This window comes from Artemia franciscana, chromosome 10, assembly GCF_032884065.1.
Source record: "Artemia franciscana chromosome 10, ASM3288406v1, whole genome shotgun sequence".
NCBI lineage: Eukaryota > Metazoa > Arthropoda > Branchiopoda > Anostraca > Artemiidae > Artemia > Artemia franciscana.
The window spans coordinates 25,440,702-25,461,872 of NC_088872.1; the positions used below are offsets into that span (position 1 = coordinate 25,440,702).

The 21,171-nt window shown below is 35.5% G+C and overlaps 1 protein-coding gene across 3 annotated transcripts in view; it reads right to left on the bottom strand.

Annotated features, from left to right (window-relative positions):
- Window positions 1-4,560: 4,560 nt before the first annotated feature.
- The window catches only part of LOC136031971 (very long chain fatty acid elongase 6-like), a 51,136-nt gene continuing 34,525 nt past the window's right edge, over window positions 4,561-21,171 (bottom strand). For 2 of the 3 annotated variants that reach the window (XM_065711998.1, XM_065711996.1), the window contains exons 5-6: window positions 6,491-8,482; window positions 4,561-6,455 (exon numbers count right to left, since the gene is read on the bottom strand). In XM_065711998.1, coding sequence (XP_065568070.1) covers window positions 8,306-8,482 — 177 coding nt within the window. In that variant the 3' untranslated portion in view covers window positions 4,561-6,455; window positions 6,491-8,305. The other variant, XM_065711997.1, reaches the window with a different exon arrangement.

Here is a 21,171-nt window from a genome sequence, read left to right on the forward strand (position 1 = left end):
TTCCTCATCAACGCCCCGCTCTTTACGCTAAAGTTTGACTCTTTCTCTCAATTCTTCTTTCTAAAACAGTAAAAAAACTTTAGCGTAAAGAGCGGGGCGTTGATGAGGAAGCAGCCTCTTTCATATACGAAGTAATTTCTGTGCGTTTTAAGTTTTGATGTCACTCCTTACTTTCAGTTGAAAAAAACTTGTTTTTTTTATTTAATTTCTGAACGTTTTTGAATCAATGCATGTTTTGATCTTGGCTCTCCGCAGAGGAATAATCAAAACGAAATTTGCATATATTTTTTTTGGCTCAGTGGCTTTCTCATAATTTTGATCGAATGATTTTGAGAAAAAAAGAGCGGCGGACGAAGCCTAGTTGCCCCCCGATTTTTTGGTTAATTAAAAAGGCAACTAGAACTTTTAATTTTTTACGAATCTTTTTATTGGTAAAAGATTTACGTAACTTATAAATTAGCTTACGTAAAGAACTTCTGTATTCTCATGTTTTTATTACATATATGAGGGGATTCGCCCCATCGTCAGTACCTCGCTCTTTACACTAAAGCTTAAATTTTATCCCAATTCATTAAGAATGATCCCCTGAATCACAAAAGCCGTAGAATAAGTAGTTGAAATTACCGAAAATACTTTAGCGTAAAGAGCGAGGTATTAGAAGGAGGTGAGCCCCTCATATGGGTAATAATTTCTGTTTGTTTTAAGTTTTATTGCTGTTCCTTACTTCCAGCTGAAAAAGCTTTTTCACTTTTATTTTTTAATTGTTTTTTTTTAAATAATGCTAGTAAATCTTCTCTCCCTTCATGGAAATTTTCTTCTCCCATTACAAATTCTCGAAAGAAAGTTCCCCCAGCATATCCCCCTCTTCTCAACCCCTCCCCCAAACCAAAAAAATCCTCCTGAAAACGCCTGTATACTTCCCAATAACCATTACTATATGTAAGCACAGGTCAAAGTTTGTAACTTGTTGCCCCTCCCACGGGGACTGTGGGGGAGTAAGTCGTCCCCAAAGACATAGTTATAAGGTTTTTCGACTACGCTGAATAAAATGGCTATCTCAGAATTTTGATCCGTTGACTTTGGGAAAATAATTAGCGTGGGAGGGGGCCTAGGTGCCCTCCAATTTTTTTGGTCACTTAAAAAGGGCACTAGAACTTTTCATTTCCGTTAGAATGAGCCCTCTTGCAACATTCTAGGACAACTGGGTCGATACGATCACCCCTGGGAAAAAAAAACAAAAAACAAATAAACACGCATCCGTGATCTGCCTTCTGGCAAAAAATGCAAAATTCCACATTTTTGTAGATAGGAGCTCGAAACTTCTACAGTAGGGTTCTCTGATACGCTGAATCTAATGGTGTGATTTTCGTTAAGATTCTATGACTTTTAAGGGGCGTTTCCCCCTATTTTCTAAAATAACGCAAATTTTCTCAGGCTCGTAACTTTTGAAGAGTAAGACTAAACTTGATGAAACTTATATATTTAAAACCAGCATTAAAATGCGATTCTTTTGATGTAGCTATTGGTATCAAAATTCCATTTTTTAGAGTTTTGGTTACTATTGAGCCGGGTCGCTCCTTACCACAGTTCGTTACCACGAACTGTTTGATATCTTCTATATAATTCTATAATCAGGTCAGCGATTTATTACGTATTTCATATATTCTTACTAGCACAAATTTTGCTAAAGCATTGCATGTTATGCCACAGATAGTCCAAGAGGGTTGTAATGTTTTTAGGGAATTGAAACTTACTTATCTTATCAAAGTCGGATCTGCCTCTCACTTTCACATTTCTTGTCCTTTGTTTGTAACAGCTGGGTGCCACTCACTCTATATCCCTTTTGTCATTCTTTGACATCTTCTGCGAAAGTTGTTGAAAGTAAAACTGTGCTAAAAGGCCGTCTATTCCCTAGTGGTGTTTGGAAATTAACTACTTGAATTTCCTTTTTGCTTCACTGATAATGCTAACAGGATTAAGGATTTGGCCTGCTAATGTTCTTCTTTTTTAACTGATCAAATTTTTAAATATTCAAATGTAGTGTGTTTTCTAATCTTTTATTTGCCTGCACTCTAGTTAATTCATCCGTTGATCCAGCAGTATAAAACATAAACCTTAGCTTAGCGATCTATTTAAGTTTTTTGATTTTCGAAAAACTTTGTTTTATTCATTAGTTTAGCTAAAATGTTTTGGTAGAAAAACAAATCGTTTAAATGTAAGATCTTATTTAAAAAATACAATTGAAATTTTTCTAAGTGTTCTGATTATAATACGGAGTGAGTTCCAAGCAGATCCAACTTGGGGTTTTTAATATTCTTGCAGAAAGTGTTGATTAGAATCAAATCGATAGTGGTTCCTAGTGACAAAGTACTTCAACCAGGCATATTTAGTGGCGTTAATTCGCCAAAATGACCACCCCCCATATTCCCCCGGAGAATTTTGGTAGTTCATTATAAGAGAAATAGAAAATTTCTACTCACCTGTATAAGTCAGTGGTAATGCTATAGCGTTACCTGTAGTAAAGACCCGTAAGTTTTTCCATATGGAAGCAGGCACTTCATATGGAAAGAGTGGTCATACTAACTTCGGAGGAGGCTCATTCCATTGCAAACTAAAGGTTATAGTGCCCTTTTTAAGAGTCAAGCGTGATTGGAGGCCAACAAGCCACCACCCACTCCGTATTCTCCCCAAATACATCCGATCAAAATTTTGAGACATCCATTTTGTTCAAAATAGTCCAAAGGTCAAATAACCATACTCCCGGGTTTGACAACCTCCCTTCCAGCCCCAGGAGCAGAGGCTGTAAGGTAAGCAAGTTGCTCATTGTTAGGATATGAGATTTTCATGGGGAGGATGGTCGGAAATTAAGAGTTCTATTTCTAATTTTAAATCGAAAGTGATTGGAAAACCAACCACATTTGTCCTAGTGGTATTTTTGATGTCTAGTCCTTTTTTATATCCAGAAAGTAATCACACATCCAAGATCTTTCTTTGGTAAAAATAAACCAAACAAATGTATATAAGATCTTTAAACCTCCACAGTAGGATTGTCTGATTGTATTGTTGTTAAGGAGGGGGCAAATGCCTCAAAGGGTGCATTTTAATGCAGAAACATACTAACTCCCATTGAGGCTTTCGTTAATTACAGAATTAGTTCTAAGGGAGGGGGATGGCTGAAGTTAAAAATGGATATTTAATTCCTCTTGATTTCTGGGAATCTTTCTGGTCTGTGATGTTGTTACGCAAGTAAAGAGTAATATGACACCTCAAAATTAGCAGAATTTAATCCATATAGGAGGGGGACTGCCCGTTCCTCATCCTGAACTTCTCCCTCGTGGTCTTAGGAACTTCGAATGATGCTCATTCGATATATAAGTCGAAAGTAATTGAAAACCGAATAGCCGCTTTCCTTAAGCTGTTTTTGATATTTGGTCCTTTTGTTACCCCTAAGACTTCTAATCGACATGATGAGGTACTTACTTTGTACTTCCTCTATGGCTGCTCAATTATGCGCGTGGGGAAATTTTCCAAGGGGGGAATTTTCTACGGCGGGATTTTCCGGGGACAGTTTTCCATAAGGTGTATTTTCCGGGAAAAACGCCCTCTAAAATTACAAACACTTTTGAATTCGGATTCCAGGAGAATTTTTAGGGATTCAACCGTCTATTTCAACCATCTTTATTTATTATTTTCATGACACTTCTTGTATTTTGAAAAAAAAAATACTTTATCTGTTATTGAGCGCTTGGGATGCTGTCATAATGAAGCGAAGTGTTACCTTATGTACTAGCCTTTGCAGCTTAGGATGACCTAAGTCTAAGTAAATCCTGATACAATCCCATCCATCTTGCACCTTATTTTATTAATAGTGTTCAATTATCCAAGAGGAGGGCACCAAAAAGGCGCTACATTTGTAAGAGCAACTCTGGTATCGCCCCTTGGTAAAATCAGATTGTCCCCTGTTGTAAAAAGTCCAACGCGTTGGGAGTTAGGCGTCATAGCTTTAGGCATACAAACATGGCTGAAGCTACTAAGCTTTCTTTACAGAGCTGACATAGAGTATCATGGATAATTTAACCATAACTCATATAGAAAAAACATTAGGCCGGGTACATAAGCGGGGGAATGGGGTCTGGATCCCCAGAATTTCAGGAATTTATCCTTCATAATTTCCAATACTACTGTTACTACTGGCCACTCATGGCAGCACAATCAACCTTAGACTAAGGCCTACACACGTTCCCATTCCATCCTGATCTACCCAAAGCACTCCCCTCTGTCCCAAGAACTTTCTATTTCCTTCAAACCTTTCTTATGACCTCTTACTACACCGTTCAAGAAAGTCCTGCTTTCATTTGGCTTAGAATGAATTGCCATTCGATTGAATTGACAAATTGCACGGTTACATTGACAAATTGCACGGTTGCATTGACAAGTTACACGGTTCCAGCCTATCAACTGTTTACCGTAAAACCTAAATTAATCATCATTGCCTCTCGAAATAAATTCCTGTAAATTCCTGTATAGTCTTGATATGTCAAATAAATGGAAAATAAAAGATTCTTTAAAATATAAGCAACTTGTATATTTTCAAAATAAACGACTAAATGCTAGTTAATCAAAACTTCCATTAATTTAACCACACAGCAGCAAATTCACAGGACAAAGTCAGTATAACTGAAACAAAGCAAATCACTGACACGTGACAACCTTACAAATAGACTAACATTGACAGCTTTCTCCATTTTTCGTCGTTGTTTCAACTTCATTACTATTGTTACAATTATAGCTAATAAGCTTTTTTTGACGACAGAAAACAGAAAAGGAAGTGCGTTTTCTGTCAAGAATTGGAGCTTTTACTTTTGATTTTGTTTTGCCAACCTAGTATGATACAAATAATCTTTTCTTCTCAGCATCTCATTGCTTGAAATTGAACATTGTGGTTGATTAAACCGATTAAAAAAAATTATATATACTTTGATTATTGTCAGTTTTCGGTAAAAGTGACACCCTCCAAAACCCTACGATACGTTTACTTTCCAATGTTTAGTATAAACAAAAAACTATTGAAAGTAAGACATCTAGGATTGTCTTTAAATCAATATCTTGAAATCAATAAATGAAGTTAAGAGCGCAGAAGCGGAAAAATGTGTTTTGCTTTTATATGTGTATCACCAAGTAGTAAATGAGGACAAGATTTTTTCAGGCCAGTTTTTTTCAACTATTTTATACTTTTGTATGTTTAAAAAAAACTAATTTCTGCATTAGCAAACTTATGGCTGAGAATATAAATAGAAATCAAATGTAAGTCGTTATAAGTTTACCACGTGTGAAAAACACAAAATAAAACGACACTACACCGGTTAATATAATTTCAGAAAAAGAGATAATTTCAGAACAGAGCAATATCCGTTACTAAAATTCGGCCAAACCATTCTCTTAACAAAGACTCTTTCATACAACTGGATGCATATATTCTTCGACCGAAAACAAGCTCTATCTTCTTTTTTTACGACAGTAATAATTCCGAGTATTTAGTGACTATTTTGCAAAGTAAGGTGTGATAATAAAAATAATTATTTCTCACCAACCCAAATAAAATATATTCCGCAACAGGCATAGTTTACCAAGATAATTATTTTTTAAGCTTTTGAAAAAGGTACTAAAAAGAAAGTTCGTGAATTCACACAACAGTAAAAATTAATCAGAAATATACAACAAAAATTATAAAAATAATGAAAATACATTTGATTAGTCAAAACCACTGTAGGGGTGTTTTCCACCAGTCTTAGCCCCCCCCCCACCTGCGTTCTGAAAGCTTAACTCCAAAGAACGAATGAAGAAAAGGACAGTAGATTGCTAATTTGAAACCCAGACTTAGTTTTTTTTAAGAAGCAAATAGACAAAGCAGAAGTACAATAGTTGCGTAGCAGATGTGAGAAATAGGCAAACATCCAATAGGGGAAAACCCAACGAGGGTTTTTCCCTATTTGCATGCTTATGCTATTTTCCGCAAAGACAGATAATTCTATAGCTTAGTAGGATTAAATAAATGTGGTAGGCAATGGGAGCACCTCAAAAAAAAAAAAAAAGAACCATCCACTAAAGAACGAAAGAAAATCTGTAGTTAAAATAGAATGCAATACTAATTTAGAAGATAGAAATATGTAGTTAAAACAGAATTCGATATGAATTTTGAAGATAAAAATATGTACTTAAAACAGAATGCAATACTAATTTAGAAGATAAAAATATGTAGTTAAAACAGAATACGTTAATAATTTAGAAGATAAAAATGTGTATTTAAAACACAATGCGATACTAATTTAGAGGAAAACTAAATTAAGCACATATTATATAAAGTATTCCTCTGAAAATAAAATTTTCTTATCAACTTTTATCCTTTATAAAAATGCTTTATCACACTAGCTGATGATTCTTCTTTGAGCCTAGACCTAGTTTTGTAATTTTGATATTGTTCGTACTAGACCTAGTTTTGTAATTTTGATATTGTTCGTACTTTTTTTTTTTCAATTAGTCAACATAAATAGAAATCAAACAGCTTTCAAGTTTGGATATACTACATATATAGATTCTAATTAAGTTCCAGATTAATTAAAAGCAAACTGTTGCCCCTATGTTTTACTTTGCAAAACTAAAGAAAAATAATCATGCAGCCCAGTGGTTCTCAAACTTATTTAGACACTGTACCCCTTTTTACCCGCAAAGTATTTTGGGTACCCCTTCTCAGTTACCGGTACTAGGTAAACTATAGGTAAAATATAAATAAAATCCACGTCCTAGAATTAAAGGGGTTTTATTTTTTGTTGGCCTGCCATGTACCCCCAACAATTTTTGCGTGCCCTCCAGGGGCACGCGTGCCACAATTTGAGAACCACTGGTAGCCTATAACTGAATAACATACACAAACCAACGGTGCCAAACTTAAAATTTATTCATTACTTATTCAACCTTCGACAGTAGCAACTTTTATATTCTAATAAATGTGTTAACACCCCCAGAAATCACACCCCATAGACATAGTCTTGACACTGTTGATAAATATATTAGTTACAAGCATAAAAGATTATATAGAAGAATCTTTTAAATACTAGTAGCTTCTATTGCAGCAATTCTCGAAATTCAAATCCTGTAAAAAAAAATTTTTCACAATGAATGCTCAGAAATTTATAATGGGGTCAACCTCCAAAATGTTGAAGATACCATGGTATTCCGTGGGTTCTCGGGGACCGGGGTTCTTTCTAGAAACAAGGGGCTTGAGCTTCCTTCTAGATCATGCTTAATTGTCTCAAAAGCCCGATGAACGCTTACCAAACAATATTTACCGTAAAATGCGTCTTTCTTTAATTTACAATACCTTTGTGGTATTATAAAGATATATCTAATGTTTCACAATTTTTTGGAAATGGGTCACTCTACGAGTCTTTTCCATGCAACTTAAAAAGAGGCGACTTTAGGGGGGCAGAAGGGGCACTTGCCCCCGGCACAGAAAGCTTATGGGTACAAAATCCCAAATAAATAATCTGACGGATTATAAACATTTTGTAATTTTTGAAAGTTTATTTCTATTGAAATAAAATCGAGGGCGTAGTAGGAAGTAAGAATAAGCAAACTGAATCCGAAATTTTCATTTTTCCATATTTTCATCACAATTCCTTGAAAATAAAAGTGAGTAGACCAAATTTAATTAATTTTAATGTTTTATTCTATATTTTGTATTCAAATTTTTCTAATCAATAAAATTGAGTTTATAAGTGAGAATCCTTTAAAATATTGGCCGGGCGCAAGAAAGGCCAGAACCGCCCATGAGCTTAAACCATTTAAGCACCAATTGATAGAAGAATTTTTCCCTTATTCGACGCCCTGCCCCATAAAAGATTTCATGGTATTTGGGGGTACAAATGAGTACTTGGGGGTACATTTTCCTTCAAAATGTCTAAACTTTAGATACAGCACCGCTGGGCGGATAAAATAACACTTAAAAAAGGGTTAAAAAAGCACTTATTCTTTCGTTTTCAAAACAACATTCACATGGAAGAAACGTATCCGTATCTAAAACAAACTATAACAATGGAATGCCAGTAGTCTTACCACAAGCATCTGTAGCAACAACTAAGTCGTTAGCCCATATTCAAAACCTGAGAATTTCAACAGACATCAAATCCAAACATTAATCAATATAATTTTTATGGTACCAGAATGGTGTAATGCATAAAAATAGCCTCTCTGGAAAATATACCCGTGTCTGGAAATTTGTATCTAACTTTGAGCGTCACTTTTCCCATTATTGAACCTTTTTTGTATCATTTCCTTTTCCGTTAGCTTGAGTGTCTCTTTTTGATTTGGAAAAATAAGCACGGTAGAAGAAATTTGAGAAGAGAATGAAGTAGGAGAAATACATTAGGAGGGACAGCTTGATGTTCTGGTCAGAGACGTGACACTGTTCTCCATCTTCTTTTAACTGAAAAAAAAATTAAATAAGTAAATCAAAGATATAGAGAGTAAAAAAGCAACATAATTAAAAACTTAAATTGCTCTCTTGGGCAAAAAATTGCTGCAGTAGTTCAAAATATATTATGTGACTTTTTCTTTTGTCAAGTTGAGATTTATTCAAAACTTCTACCCATGACCTGAAAAGACTGGATCAAATGATCCATTTCGTTTTCCAACGCCTCATTTAGTTCTAAAGAATGATCATTTTTCTAAACGAGATTTATGGTGGAAAAACCTCTTCTTACTGGAAGATGAGACAATTCTTAGAAAATGAAGCTATTGATTTCAAAAATAATTTGTGATGCATTCTGAAGGCACCTAGACTGAAAATTTCTTCTCCAAAATTAGTAATAATCACTTAATCCCTCTCCCCCTTCAGATTTTGCAACTTAACATCTTTTGAAAGTGTTTTGATCAAACCCCAATGGATTTTTAAACAGGAATAATTAAAAATCGATCAGGTTTAGTTTTACTTTCCGAGTCGAAAAACTTTGAATGCAATGGAACAATCTTCATCTAAAAAGAGGTACTCTCGTTTCAGTTCATCTCCGAGGAATAACCAATTAAAGCTTGAGTTGATTGCTCGCAAAACTGAGAGGTAAGTTCCTAGCAGCCAAAACCTAACAGATCTTGCAAATAAACTATAAAGAACGAGCTAATAATATCCTGCAAGATCTCAGGTATAATTATTGGAGCTTCCAACTCCCGTATCGCTTCAATTTCTAAAATTCTATACGGTCGTCTCTTTTAGCCTGGCTCAACCCATCTTCTGAATTTCACTTTTAAGTGCCATTACCAATTATTATTTTTTTTAAAGAGCTTATTATTTAGCATGCAAAAGGTTAATAATGCTCTAGCACCCATGCAGGAATAACTCGGGGGGGGGGATCAATAATTATATTAAAAAATCGACAAATTGGCCAAAAAATACCAAGTAATTCAAGAAAATTTAGGATTTCAAGAGGGGAGGCCCCAAGCCCCTCCCTCTGCATATGTCCCTGATAACGATATTGGATATATGTCATGGAAAATAGTCAGTGGGGGTAAGATATGTGACTTCCTCAATAAGGGTCTGGTATCTTAAGCCTTGAGCTATGGCCCTGGACTAAATCGTGTCATTAAATTCTCTTAAAAGTGAATAGTGAGAATTTTTTTTTTTTTTTTTATTAAATGTACGAACAAGTAAAACGATGCGACCAAGGTCAGAAATATTTTTAAGGCTACCCCTGCCCCTTTATAGTTACTCATTTTTATTGGTCAAACTAAACAAAACAAAATGATTGACTTAACTTTCAGCCTTGAAAAGGTAAAAGTAAGTATATACAACACACTAACTGCGTTATGCTAGAAAAAGAAGAGAAAAAAAGAAAAAAAAATCGAAAGGCCTCTATGCTAACAACAGCTTACGAGAGCTAGCTCTCCTCAATTCAGGTAAATGATTCTATTGACAAGAGAAAGTGGGGGTTTCAAGTTTTCTAAAAAATTAATTCCCCCGTAACTGTAATTATAGGCTACATACTCGGATTTGCCGCCCGGAGAAAAAAAAAATCACTTTTTTAGTGATTTTCTTCAATGATCTAGTGAATTTATGTCCTGATTTAGTCTCTTTTTTGTTTAGGCTACATAAAAATCACTAGAAATAGCGATAAATCACTAAAGGTGAGAACCCTGTACACACTGTTCCACAGAAAGAGTGTACGAATCTTATATACGCTAATTACTTCAACCTGGGTCGGAAAGTAGGCAGAATAAGTAAGCAGAAACAGATTAAAATATTTTACTTGGTCAAAATCGCTGACCAGAATCCAAATAAGATGCTTGTATTTTGATTCTCTGTATTTTAAAGAGATTCTTACAGGACAAATGGTAATGACAGCGTATTCTTTTTATTTAGGAGTAGGATGGGCGTAGGAGTAATTTTTAGAAAAAAAAAAATTATCCTCCAGAGTCGGAGTAGCATTGAACCTCCTATTGCTCTTTAACCTTGACTTTAACTGTCTGCGATTTGCATCAATAGATGACTTTATTCACACAATATTTGATTAGCTAGGGGGAACAACGAGGGTAGTGCCCCATTATTGCATTAGGTTATTTTAGTCGGTTGTCAGCTCGATTATCAGTCAACTTTATAGTTTTAATTAAATAAAAAACAAGTTTTTTCAACTGCAAGTAAGGAGCGACATTAAAACTTAAAACGAACAGAAATTATTCCGTATATGAAAGGGGTTGTATCCTCCTCAATGCCCCGCTCTTTACGCTAAAGTTTGACTCTTTCTCACAACTCAACTTTTTATAACAATAAAAAACTTTGGCGTAAAGAGCGAGGCGTTGAGGAGGGTACAACCCTTTTCATATACGGAATAATTTCTGTTCGTTTTAAGTTTTAATGTCGCTCCTTACTTGCAGTTGCAAAACTTGTTTTTTTATTCAATTTCTAAACGTTTTTGAATTAATGCATGTTTTGATTTTGGCTCAACGCACATGAATAATTAAAACGAATTTGTATATTAATAATTTTTTTTTGCTAAATGGCTTTCTCATAGTTTTGATCGAACGATTTTTAAAAAAAGGGGGGGATGGGAGAGGAGGCCTAGTTACCCTCCAAATTTTGGGTACTTAAAAAGGCAACTAGCACTTTTTATTTTTTACGAACGTTTTTATTTTAAATAAATATAAGTAACTTACGAATTAACTTACGAAACGAACTTCTTTCTTTGTATATTTTTACTACGTATTTGAGGGGGGTTCGCCCCCCTCGTCAATACCTCGCTCTTTACACTAAAGGTTAAATTTTTTCCCAATTCTTGAAGAATGACCCTTGAATCACAAAGGCCGTAGAATAAATAGTTGAAATTACTAAAAATACTTTAGCGTAAAGAGCGAGGTATTGTGGAGGAGACAAAACCTTTTCTATAAGTAATAATTTCTGTTCGTTTTAGGTTTTAATGCTGCTCTTTACTTCCTGTTGGAGAACTTTTTTTTATTTATTTTCTCATTGTTTTTTTTTAATAATGCTAGAACATCTTCAAGGAAATTCTCTTCCTTCATGATTAATTCCTCTATAGAATGATCCTCCCACATAGCCCCCTCCTCCGACCACCCTCTCCCCCTCAACGTAAAAAGTCCCCCTGAAAACGTCTGTACACTTCCCAATAACCATTACTATATGTAAACAATGGTCAAAGTTTGTAACTTGCAGCCCCTCCCCCGGGGACTCTGGGGGATTAAGTCGTCACGAAACAAATAATTATCAGGTTTTTCGACTATGCTGAACAAAATGGCTATCTCAAAATTTTGATCCGGTGACTTTGGGAAAAAAATTAGCGTGGAAGGGGGCCTAGGTGCCCTCCAATTTTTTGTCACTTAAAAAGGGCACTGGAACTTAAAATTTCGGTTAGGATGAGTCCTCTTGCGAAATTCTAGGACCACTGTTTCGATACGATCTCCCCTGGGGAAAAAAACAACAAAAAACAAAACACATAAAAAAACAAATAAACACGCATCCGTGATCTGTCTTCTGGCAAAAAATAAAGAATTTCCGCATTTTTGTAGATGGGAGCTTGAAACTTCTACAGTAAGGTTCTCTATTACGCTGAATTTGATGGTATGATTTTGGTTAAGATTCTATGAGTTTTATGTGGTGCTTCCCCCTATTTTCTAAAATTAAGCAAATTTTCTCAGGCTCGTAACTTTTGATGGGCAAGACTAAACTTGATGAAACTTATATATTTAAAATCACGTAAAAATGCGATTCTTTTGATATAACTATTGGTATCAAAGCTCCTAGAGTTTCGGTTACTATTGAGCCGGGTCGCTCCTTACTACAGTTCGTTACCACGACTGTTTGACATGGAGAAGTTCATAAATCGGGTTTCTAATGGTATCAAAGTTCCAAGAGTTTCGGTTACCATTGAGCCGGGTCGCTCCTTACTACAGTTCGTTACCACGAACTGTTTTATATGGAGAAGTTCATAAATCGAGAAATGAAAAAAGTGATATATGCAAACTTTAACTTTGGAGGTTGATTTGTCTTTCGTTAGGTATTAGAAAAAAGGACAATATTGATTGTATCACAAACTTACTTCCAAGAAACAATATTTGTCATTTAATTGTATTTTTTTTATACACTAAAAAGTCGAAAAATGTTGAACAGCATTTAGACAGATTTGATTATTTTATACTTTCATGTGTCAACCTTTTGAGATTTAAATCAAGCATTTCAAACTTTTCGTGTATGATGGAAGGCATTTGGAAGCTTGTCTCGGGCCACAATGAAAGCTCAAGATCAAACATTACAGAAACATTTGATAATTTAAATATTGTATAATATCTTCGAAATATTATTCAATAACATATTTACTTTAGAATAGTTTGGAGAACCTCAGAAATAGCTTTTGTCGACCACGGATTAGACCACACCACTATTTTAAAGACTTTAAGGTACTTGCGTATTATCCTGAACACACTCAAGAAGTGAAGTTAGGTCAATCATAATAAAATATACCAAAATATGATGACAAAATAAGACTTTAGTCAACAAAATTACGGAAACTACAATAAAGAATTATGGAAAGCAGGCCGAACAGATAGAATTATAATAAATGCCTAACCACCTCTATATTTTAAATATATATTATTTAATTTTCTAATTAAAATATACCTGCATCATAGTTTTTCTCACTAAGAATCAGCTAATTATAGCCAATTGTAGACACACAAACCGGTTCCCTTTCAGATGAAACAGAGCAAACTTCTTGTGTGTGTTCTGGATAATACACAAGTAAAGACTTCAAGATAAAACCAAGTATATTAAGATGATACGAAACTCGAATGATTTCATTCAATATGGAAAAAGATGGGGATTGTGACAAAATTAAGGAAATTAATTAAAGCGACCGTGAACTCTAAAAATCGGAATTTTGATAATAATAGATACATCAACATAATCGAATTTTAGTCTAATTTTAAATGCATAAGTTTCATCAAATTTAGTTTTATTCATGAAAAGTTACGAGCATGAGGAACGTTGCCATATTTTGGAAAATGGGAGAAAACACCCCCTAAAAGTCATAGAATCTTAACGAAAAATCACACCATCGCATTCAGAGTATCAGACAACACTACTGTAAAAGTTTCAAGCTCCTATCTACAAAAATGTGAAACTTAGTATTTTTTGCCAGAAGACCAATCACGGGTGCGTGTTTATTTGTTTGTTTGTTGTTGTTTTTTCCCCGGGGGTGATTGTATCGACCAAGTCGCGAGACTTGGTATCGCGACCAAGCAAACTTCTTGTTTGCGACAATGAATGTCACGAGAGGGCTCATTATAACACAAATTAAAAGGTCTAGTGCCCTTTTTAAGTGACCAAAAATTTGAGGGTACCTAGGCCCCCCACGCTCATTTTTTCCAAAGTCAACGGATCAATGTTTTGAGATAGCCATTTTGTTCAGCATAGTCGAAAAACCTAATAACTATGTCTTTGGGGCTGACTTACTCCCCCACAGTCCCCGGGGGAGGGGCTGCAAGTTACAAACTTTGACCAGTATTTACATACAGTAATGGTTATTGGGAAGCGTAAAGACGTTTTCAGGGGAATTTTTTGGTTGGGGGAGGTGTAGGGGAGGGGGCTACGTGGGAGGATCTTCCTTTTGAGTAACTTGTCATGGGGAAGAGAAATTTCGTGAAGGGGGCGCAGGATTTTCTAGCATTATTATAAAAAAATGAAAAAATAAATATGAAAAAGTTTTTTCAACTGAAAGTAAGGAGCAGCATTAAAACTTAAAACGAACAGAGATTATTACGCATATGAGGGGTTCATCTCCTCCTAAATATCTCGCTCTTTACGCTAAAGTATTTTAGTAATTTCAACTATTTATTCTACGGCCTTTGTGATTCAGGGGTCATTCTTAAAGAATTGGGGCAAAATTAAAGCTTTAGTATAAAGAGCGAGATATTAACGAGAGGGAAAACCACCCCATATACATAATAAAAATATACGAATATAGAAGTTCGTTACGTAGGCTAAGTTAATTCGTAAGTTACGTATATTTTTTACTAATAAAATGTTCGTTAAAAATTAAAAGTTCTAGTTGCCTTTTTAAATAACCGAAAAATTGGAGGGCAACTAAGTCTCCTCCCCACCCCCTTTTCTCAAAATCGTCCTATCAAAACAAAAAGAAAGCCATTTAGCAAAAAAAAAATTAATGCGCAAATTTCGTTTTAATTATTCATGTGCGGAGAGCCAAAAAAACAAGCATTAATTCAAAAATGTTCAGAAATTAAATAAAGAAAACAATTTTTTTAACTGAAGTAAGGAGCAGCATTAAAACTTAAAACGAACAGAAATTACTCCGTCCGTGAAAGGGGCTGTTCCCTCCTCAACGCTCTGCTCTTTACGCTAAAGTTGTTTACTGTTTTATAAAGTAGAACTGAAAGAAAGAGTCAAACTTTAGCGTAAAGAGCGGGGCATTGAGGAGGGAACAGCCCCTTTCATACATGGAGTAATTTCTGTTCGCTTTAAGTTTTAATATCGCTCCTTACTTTCAGTAAAAAAAAAAACAACTTGTTTGCCTTAATTAACAGTTGTCAAGACCGACTCGTCAATAAAATCAGACAGAAAAAATTTTTCTGTCAAATTTTTCGTCACAAGAGAAAAAATTTTCATATTATTTTGAAGAAAGTCGCACACACTGAAAAACGAAAGACAAGTGATATTGTCCCTTGTCTCATTTTTTGTCTATTTAAACAGGTGGTTAAAACCGGTAATGGGAAAACTCCGATAAGAATTTTTATGATCCAAGTCCACGGTAAAAGGTTTCGCATCGGATATACGTTATCTTTGAGCTTTGATCTTTGAACAAGAATCAGATTCAGACAGAATAGTTGTGTCAGACTAATATAATCAATAACTAAATAGCTTATGTCAAATATCGATGACTTGAATATTGTATCTTCAGTAAACACATTTTCTACCAAGTGCATGTGTTAGGATGTTGCAAATGGTTTCTGAAATTTACAAAATGTCCTGTATCTCAAGAAAAATAATTAAAAAATCAACATCACGATGTCACTAACAATTGAGCATAGGCGTTAATGGCAGGGGGATAGCTAATGCCTCCCTCTACAAAAAAAAACATGAGGTAAAAAATGTCGTTAACAACAAAGTGCTACTTTTTTATGTTGTAAAGCTTTGCAATTTCTACAGAATTTTTTTCTTCCGGGTGAATGAAATGTTTGAATCCCCCGTCCCCTTCCTCTTGCCGGTACGCATAATAATTTTTACAATACGGAAACGGCTCACTAACATATGACAAAACCTCGTCAAAAGAAGCACCAGTTTTGTAAACTTTGAGTTTGGTATTTTATTTTAAACTAAATGGACTTCATTGAACATAAATATAAGCAGGGACACATTAAGACTCCGTGGGACCCTAAAGCTAATAGAACTAAGTTCTTCCTTACATAAAGCAAGTTTTAACTAAACATCCAACTCCCAAATTGATGCTCCTTGGCAAAAATATAAAGCTTTGGTTGACGCTCCTTATTTCTAATAACAAGTAGCAAATAACAGCACAAAATGTCACTTTTTTGGCCCCTAGAATTGGGGCTATTGAAAGCCCTAATTCTGGCTCTCAAAAGAAAACAATTCATAATATGTAGGAAAATTGTAGGTAACAAATTTTGAAAGGAATTCAACTACACTTCACCCCTAATATCAAAATATGTAGTCCAAATTGTACATTTCCCATGTTGTTTTTTTTTTTTTCTTTGTTTCTAGATTCCGTCAGCGTTGATTCAATTTACAGGTCCACGGGTTGAAATAAGACCGACACATGGCAAAAATGCATGGGAAATAACAAAATATTTGCACATTAGGGGGCTTGAGGGCAAAGTAGCGGAATGACTTGAAAAATTTGATAACTATTACTTTCCTGCATATTGCAATGTTAGAATTGTTTATTAATATATTTCTTTTTTCGCTCGATAACAGGCTCCCGGTTTATCTTGACTAGACTAGATAGCTTTATTTTAATTAAACTGAAATAGCTAGTAATGCAATATAACAATAAATACAAAGGCTTCTCGAATTAATAAATTACATTTTAAAAACATTGATTTTGGCCTACAAGCTTGGTAATCCTAAGCTACAACCTCTACAAACAAATTAGATAGTACGATCTTTAATATAATGTATGCTACTTAATCATTTTCTTGACTATTTTACAAAGTGAGCTAGAAAGTATCTCTACTTCGCGAATAACCATTAGTAATCTAACTTATTCAACTCAACATATAACGCGAGCTAAAGAATATAGTACAGTAGAAGCCAGATCACTGGCAAAGTACAGTAGAAGCCAGATCACTGGCAAAGTACAGTAGAAGCCAGATCACTGGCAAATCCAAAGTTTTACCGGTCAGTCCTAGAAACTAGCTAAAATTCGGAGAAAGCTAGTAAATGATATCATTAAGAGCTTTTATCGCAGTATGTCATTGAGTTTGGATATTTTCCAGTCCAAATAGGCCAAAGGGACAGTTATGGTGAGGAGGTGAATGAGCAATGAATTTTAACTATGGGACACACTTAGATTACATCTGTTTTCATCCACGAGAGGAGGGAAAGAATAGAGTTGAGTAAGTAAGCAAGTGAAGCGGCTAGGTACTCCGGCAAGCTGGTTGTGTAAATTGAGCTTTTGCCAATACGTGCCTATAAATGTCAACGAAAACTATAATTCTTGGAGCAAATCCAGGAATGAAATAATATACAAGGAAATGACTACTTTACTTTGGCCTGTCCTAGGTTTAGCCGCTCTAAATCTAAGATTTACAAAAATACCATGGATTTACTGTAACCAAGACACAGAGGCGGGAGCGTCCATGCTTCAGAGCCATACTTGACAACTGTCATCACTGTAGCTTCCAATTTTCTAATCTTGGTTTGCACACTCATCTTTCTATTCTTCCAAACTATTTTAACTGTGAAAAAACAAAATGAGCTTTGGCTATTCTACTTAAACATAATCACTGCTCCCACCGGCTTTACTAATAAAACAACCAAGGTAAGTGAAGCTGACGACCTGATCAATCATTTCGTTATCCAACGTCACCTTTTTCATCTTCACTTATTCCTAGTCTTGGCGACTTAAGTCTTCTTAACATTAATTTTCCAGCCTATTGCAGCACCCTGAACTCGCAGAACCTATAAAATTATATTTATTTTGTCACACTTTCATCTAGGATGCTTAAATCGTTTGCATAATCTAAGTCCAGGAGAGTTTTTCCTCTCCATTTGATTCCGTGGTCTCCCATTGCCTTTCCTGTGCTTCTTAGAAAAACAAGAGCTAAGAGCTCATATGGCGCTTTTGACGAGGCGAGAAGAGCTAAGAGCCAAGAGATCATATGGTATGAGCTCTAACAAAATTGTATGAATCAATAGATTGATTTAGAAAGGAAAATAAGAGGCTTAATGCCGGTCAGGATTTAAAATAAGAGCTCTGAGTCACGATGTCCTTCTAAATATCAAAATTCATTAAGATCCGATCACCCACTCGTAAGTTATAAATACCTAATTTTTTCTAATTTTTCCTCTCCCTTTAGCCCCAGATGGTCGAATCTGGGAAAACGACTTTATCAAGTCAAATTGTTCAGCTCCCTGACACGCCTACCAATTTTAATCGTCCTAGCACGTCCAGAAGCACCAAACTCGCAAAATCACTGAACCCCTCCCCCCAACTCACCCAAAGATAGCGAATCCAGTACAATTCTGTCAATCACGTATCAAGGACATTTGTTTATTCTATCAACCAAGCTTCATCCCGATTCCTCCACTCCAAGTGTTTTTCCAAGATTTCCCCCTCCAACTCCCCCCAATGTCAAAAGATCTGGTTGGGATTTGAAATAAGAGCTGAGACATGAATTCCTTCTAAAAATCAAATTTCATTAAGATCCGATCATCTATTCGTAAGATAAAAATACCCCAATTTTCACGTTTTCCAAGAATTCCGGTTTCCCCCTCCAACTCCCCCCAATGTCACACGATCTGGTAGGAATTTAAGATTAGAACTTTAAAGCACAAGATCCTTCTAAACATCAAATTTCATTAAGATCTGGTCACCCTTTCGTAAGTTACAAATACCTCAATTTTCAAAATTACCCCCCCCCCCCAATTCCACCAAAGAGAGCAGATCCGGTCCGATTATGTCATTCACGTATCTTAGACAGGTTTCTATTCTTCCCATCCAGTTTTATCTTGATCTTACCGCTTTAAGTATTTTCTAAGATTTCCGGTCCCCCCAACTGCCCCCCCCCATCCAAGTACACTTGATCCGGTTGAGATTTAAAATAAGAGATCTGAGTCACGAGGTCCTTCTAAATATGAAGTTGCATGAAGATCTGATCACTCCTTCGTAAGTTAAAAATACGTAATTTTTTCTTATTTTTCAGAATTAGCCCCCCCCCCCCAATAGAGCGGATCCGTTCCAATTATGTAAATCACGTATGTAAGACTTCTGCTCTTATTTTTCTCACCAAGTTTCATCCCGATCCCTCCAATCTAAGCGTTTTCCATGATTTTAGGTTCCCCACCCCAAACTTCCCCCAATGTCACCAGATCCAGTCAGGATTTAAAATAAGAGCTTTGCGACACGATATTCTTCTAAATATCAAATTTCATTAAGATCCGATCACCCGTTCGTAAGTTAAAAATACCTCTTTTTTCTAATTTTTCAGAATTAACCCCTCCCCCAACTACCCCAAAGAGAGCGGATCCGTTCCGGATGCCAATCATGTATCTAGGACTTGTGCTTATTTTTCCCACCAAGTTTCATCCCGATCCCTCCACTCTAAGTGTTTTCAAAGTTTTAGGTTTCCCCTCCCAACTCCCCCCCAATGTCACCAGATCCGGTGGGGATTTAAAATAAGAGCTCTGAGACACGATATCCTTCTAAATATCAAATTTCATTGAGATCCGATCACCCGTTCGTAAGTTAAAAATACCTCATTTTTTCTAATTTTTCAGAATTACACCCCCCCCCCAACTACCCCAAAGACAGCGGATCCGTTCCGGTTATGTCAATCATGTATCTAGGACTTGTGTTTAATATTCCCACCAAGTTTCATCCCGATCCCTCCACTCTAAGTTTTTTCCAAGTTGTAGGTTTCCCCTCCCAACTCCACCCCCCCCCCCCGATGTCACCAGATCTGGTCGGGATTTAAAATAAGAGCTCTAAGACACCATATCCTTCTAAATATCAAATTTCATTGAGATCCGATCACCCGTTCGTAAGTTAAAAATTCCTCTTTTTTTAATTTTTCAGAATTACGATATCCTTCCAAATATCAAATTTCATTAAGATCTGATCAACAGTTCGTAAGTTAAAAATACTTCAATTTTTCTATTCTTTTCGAATTAACCGGCCCCCCACTCCCCCCCCCCAGATGGTCAAATTGGGAAAACGACTATTTCTAATTTAAGCTGGTCCCGTTCCTGATACGCCTGCCAAATTCCATCGTCCTAGCTTACCTGGAAGTGCCTAAAGTAGCAAAACCGGGACCGACAGACCGACAGAATTGACGATTGCTATATGTCACTTGGTTAATACCAAGTGCCATAAAAAACCCATCAATATGATCCATATAAACGGCGATGAAACACAGCCCTGCTTAACTCCTGATTCAGTACGAAACCAGCTGCTGACTTCTTCCTATCTTAACCACAGCAGTGTTATTCTCGTACATAGCTCTAATCACTTTAATGCATTTGTCTGGTATACCATAGAAGGATAAAACCTTTGTAAAGCTCTTCTATCAAAAGAATCAAACGCTTGCTCATAATCAATAAAATTGTGAAGCAAAGGTGTTTGATAACTCAGGCACTTCTCAATTACTAATTTAAGAGTGAAAATTTGGTCGACACATCCTATACCTTTTCTAAAACCACACTGTTCTTCTCTTATAACTTTGTCTACATCATCTCTCAGTCTAAAAAGTATCATATTACTAAGTAATTTACTACCTACAGAGACCAGACTAATGCCTCGATAATTACCACATTCCCTCTTATCACCTTTCTTGTAGAGTGGTATGATCAATGTTTTTCTAAAATTGCTAGGTACTTTTTTTTCAAAAATCATACTCATCATCTTCAGTAGCTTATTTCTAACCTCAGAGCCGCCATACTTAAGAAACTCATTTACCACACTATCAGCACCTGGAGCCTTGTTATTTTTTTAATCCTTTTAGTACTGTTGCTAATTCTTCCTCACAAAACAACTCTTTCTTAACATCAAAGGTATCACAAACATTTTGTATTTTCCTCTATATTTTTTCCTGCAACTCTATCTCGATTACAAATTGAGCACAGCATAAATATATATACGAAAATATATTATACGATGTATAATGTCGTATATAGAAGATCAGTTATAATAAAATATATGATATCGCATATACATATATTTATGTTGTGATCGGGACACAATCACCAAAAGTTAAACAAACACATCTAGCTTTTAATTACATAGCAAAACACATCGATAGCTATCTTAACGCGAATGCAGTATATTTGTGCAGTATGTTGAATATTGTGAACCCGACTTAAATGGCCAAACGAAGATTTTGTTCACTTTAACATAGAACCATTAAGGTGTTCCTTAGTTTAGT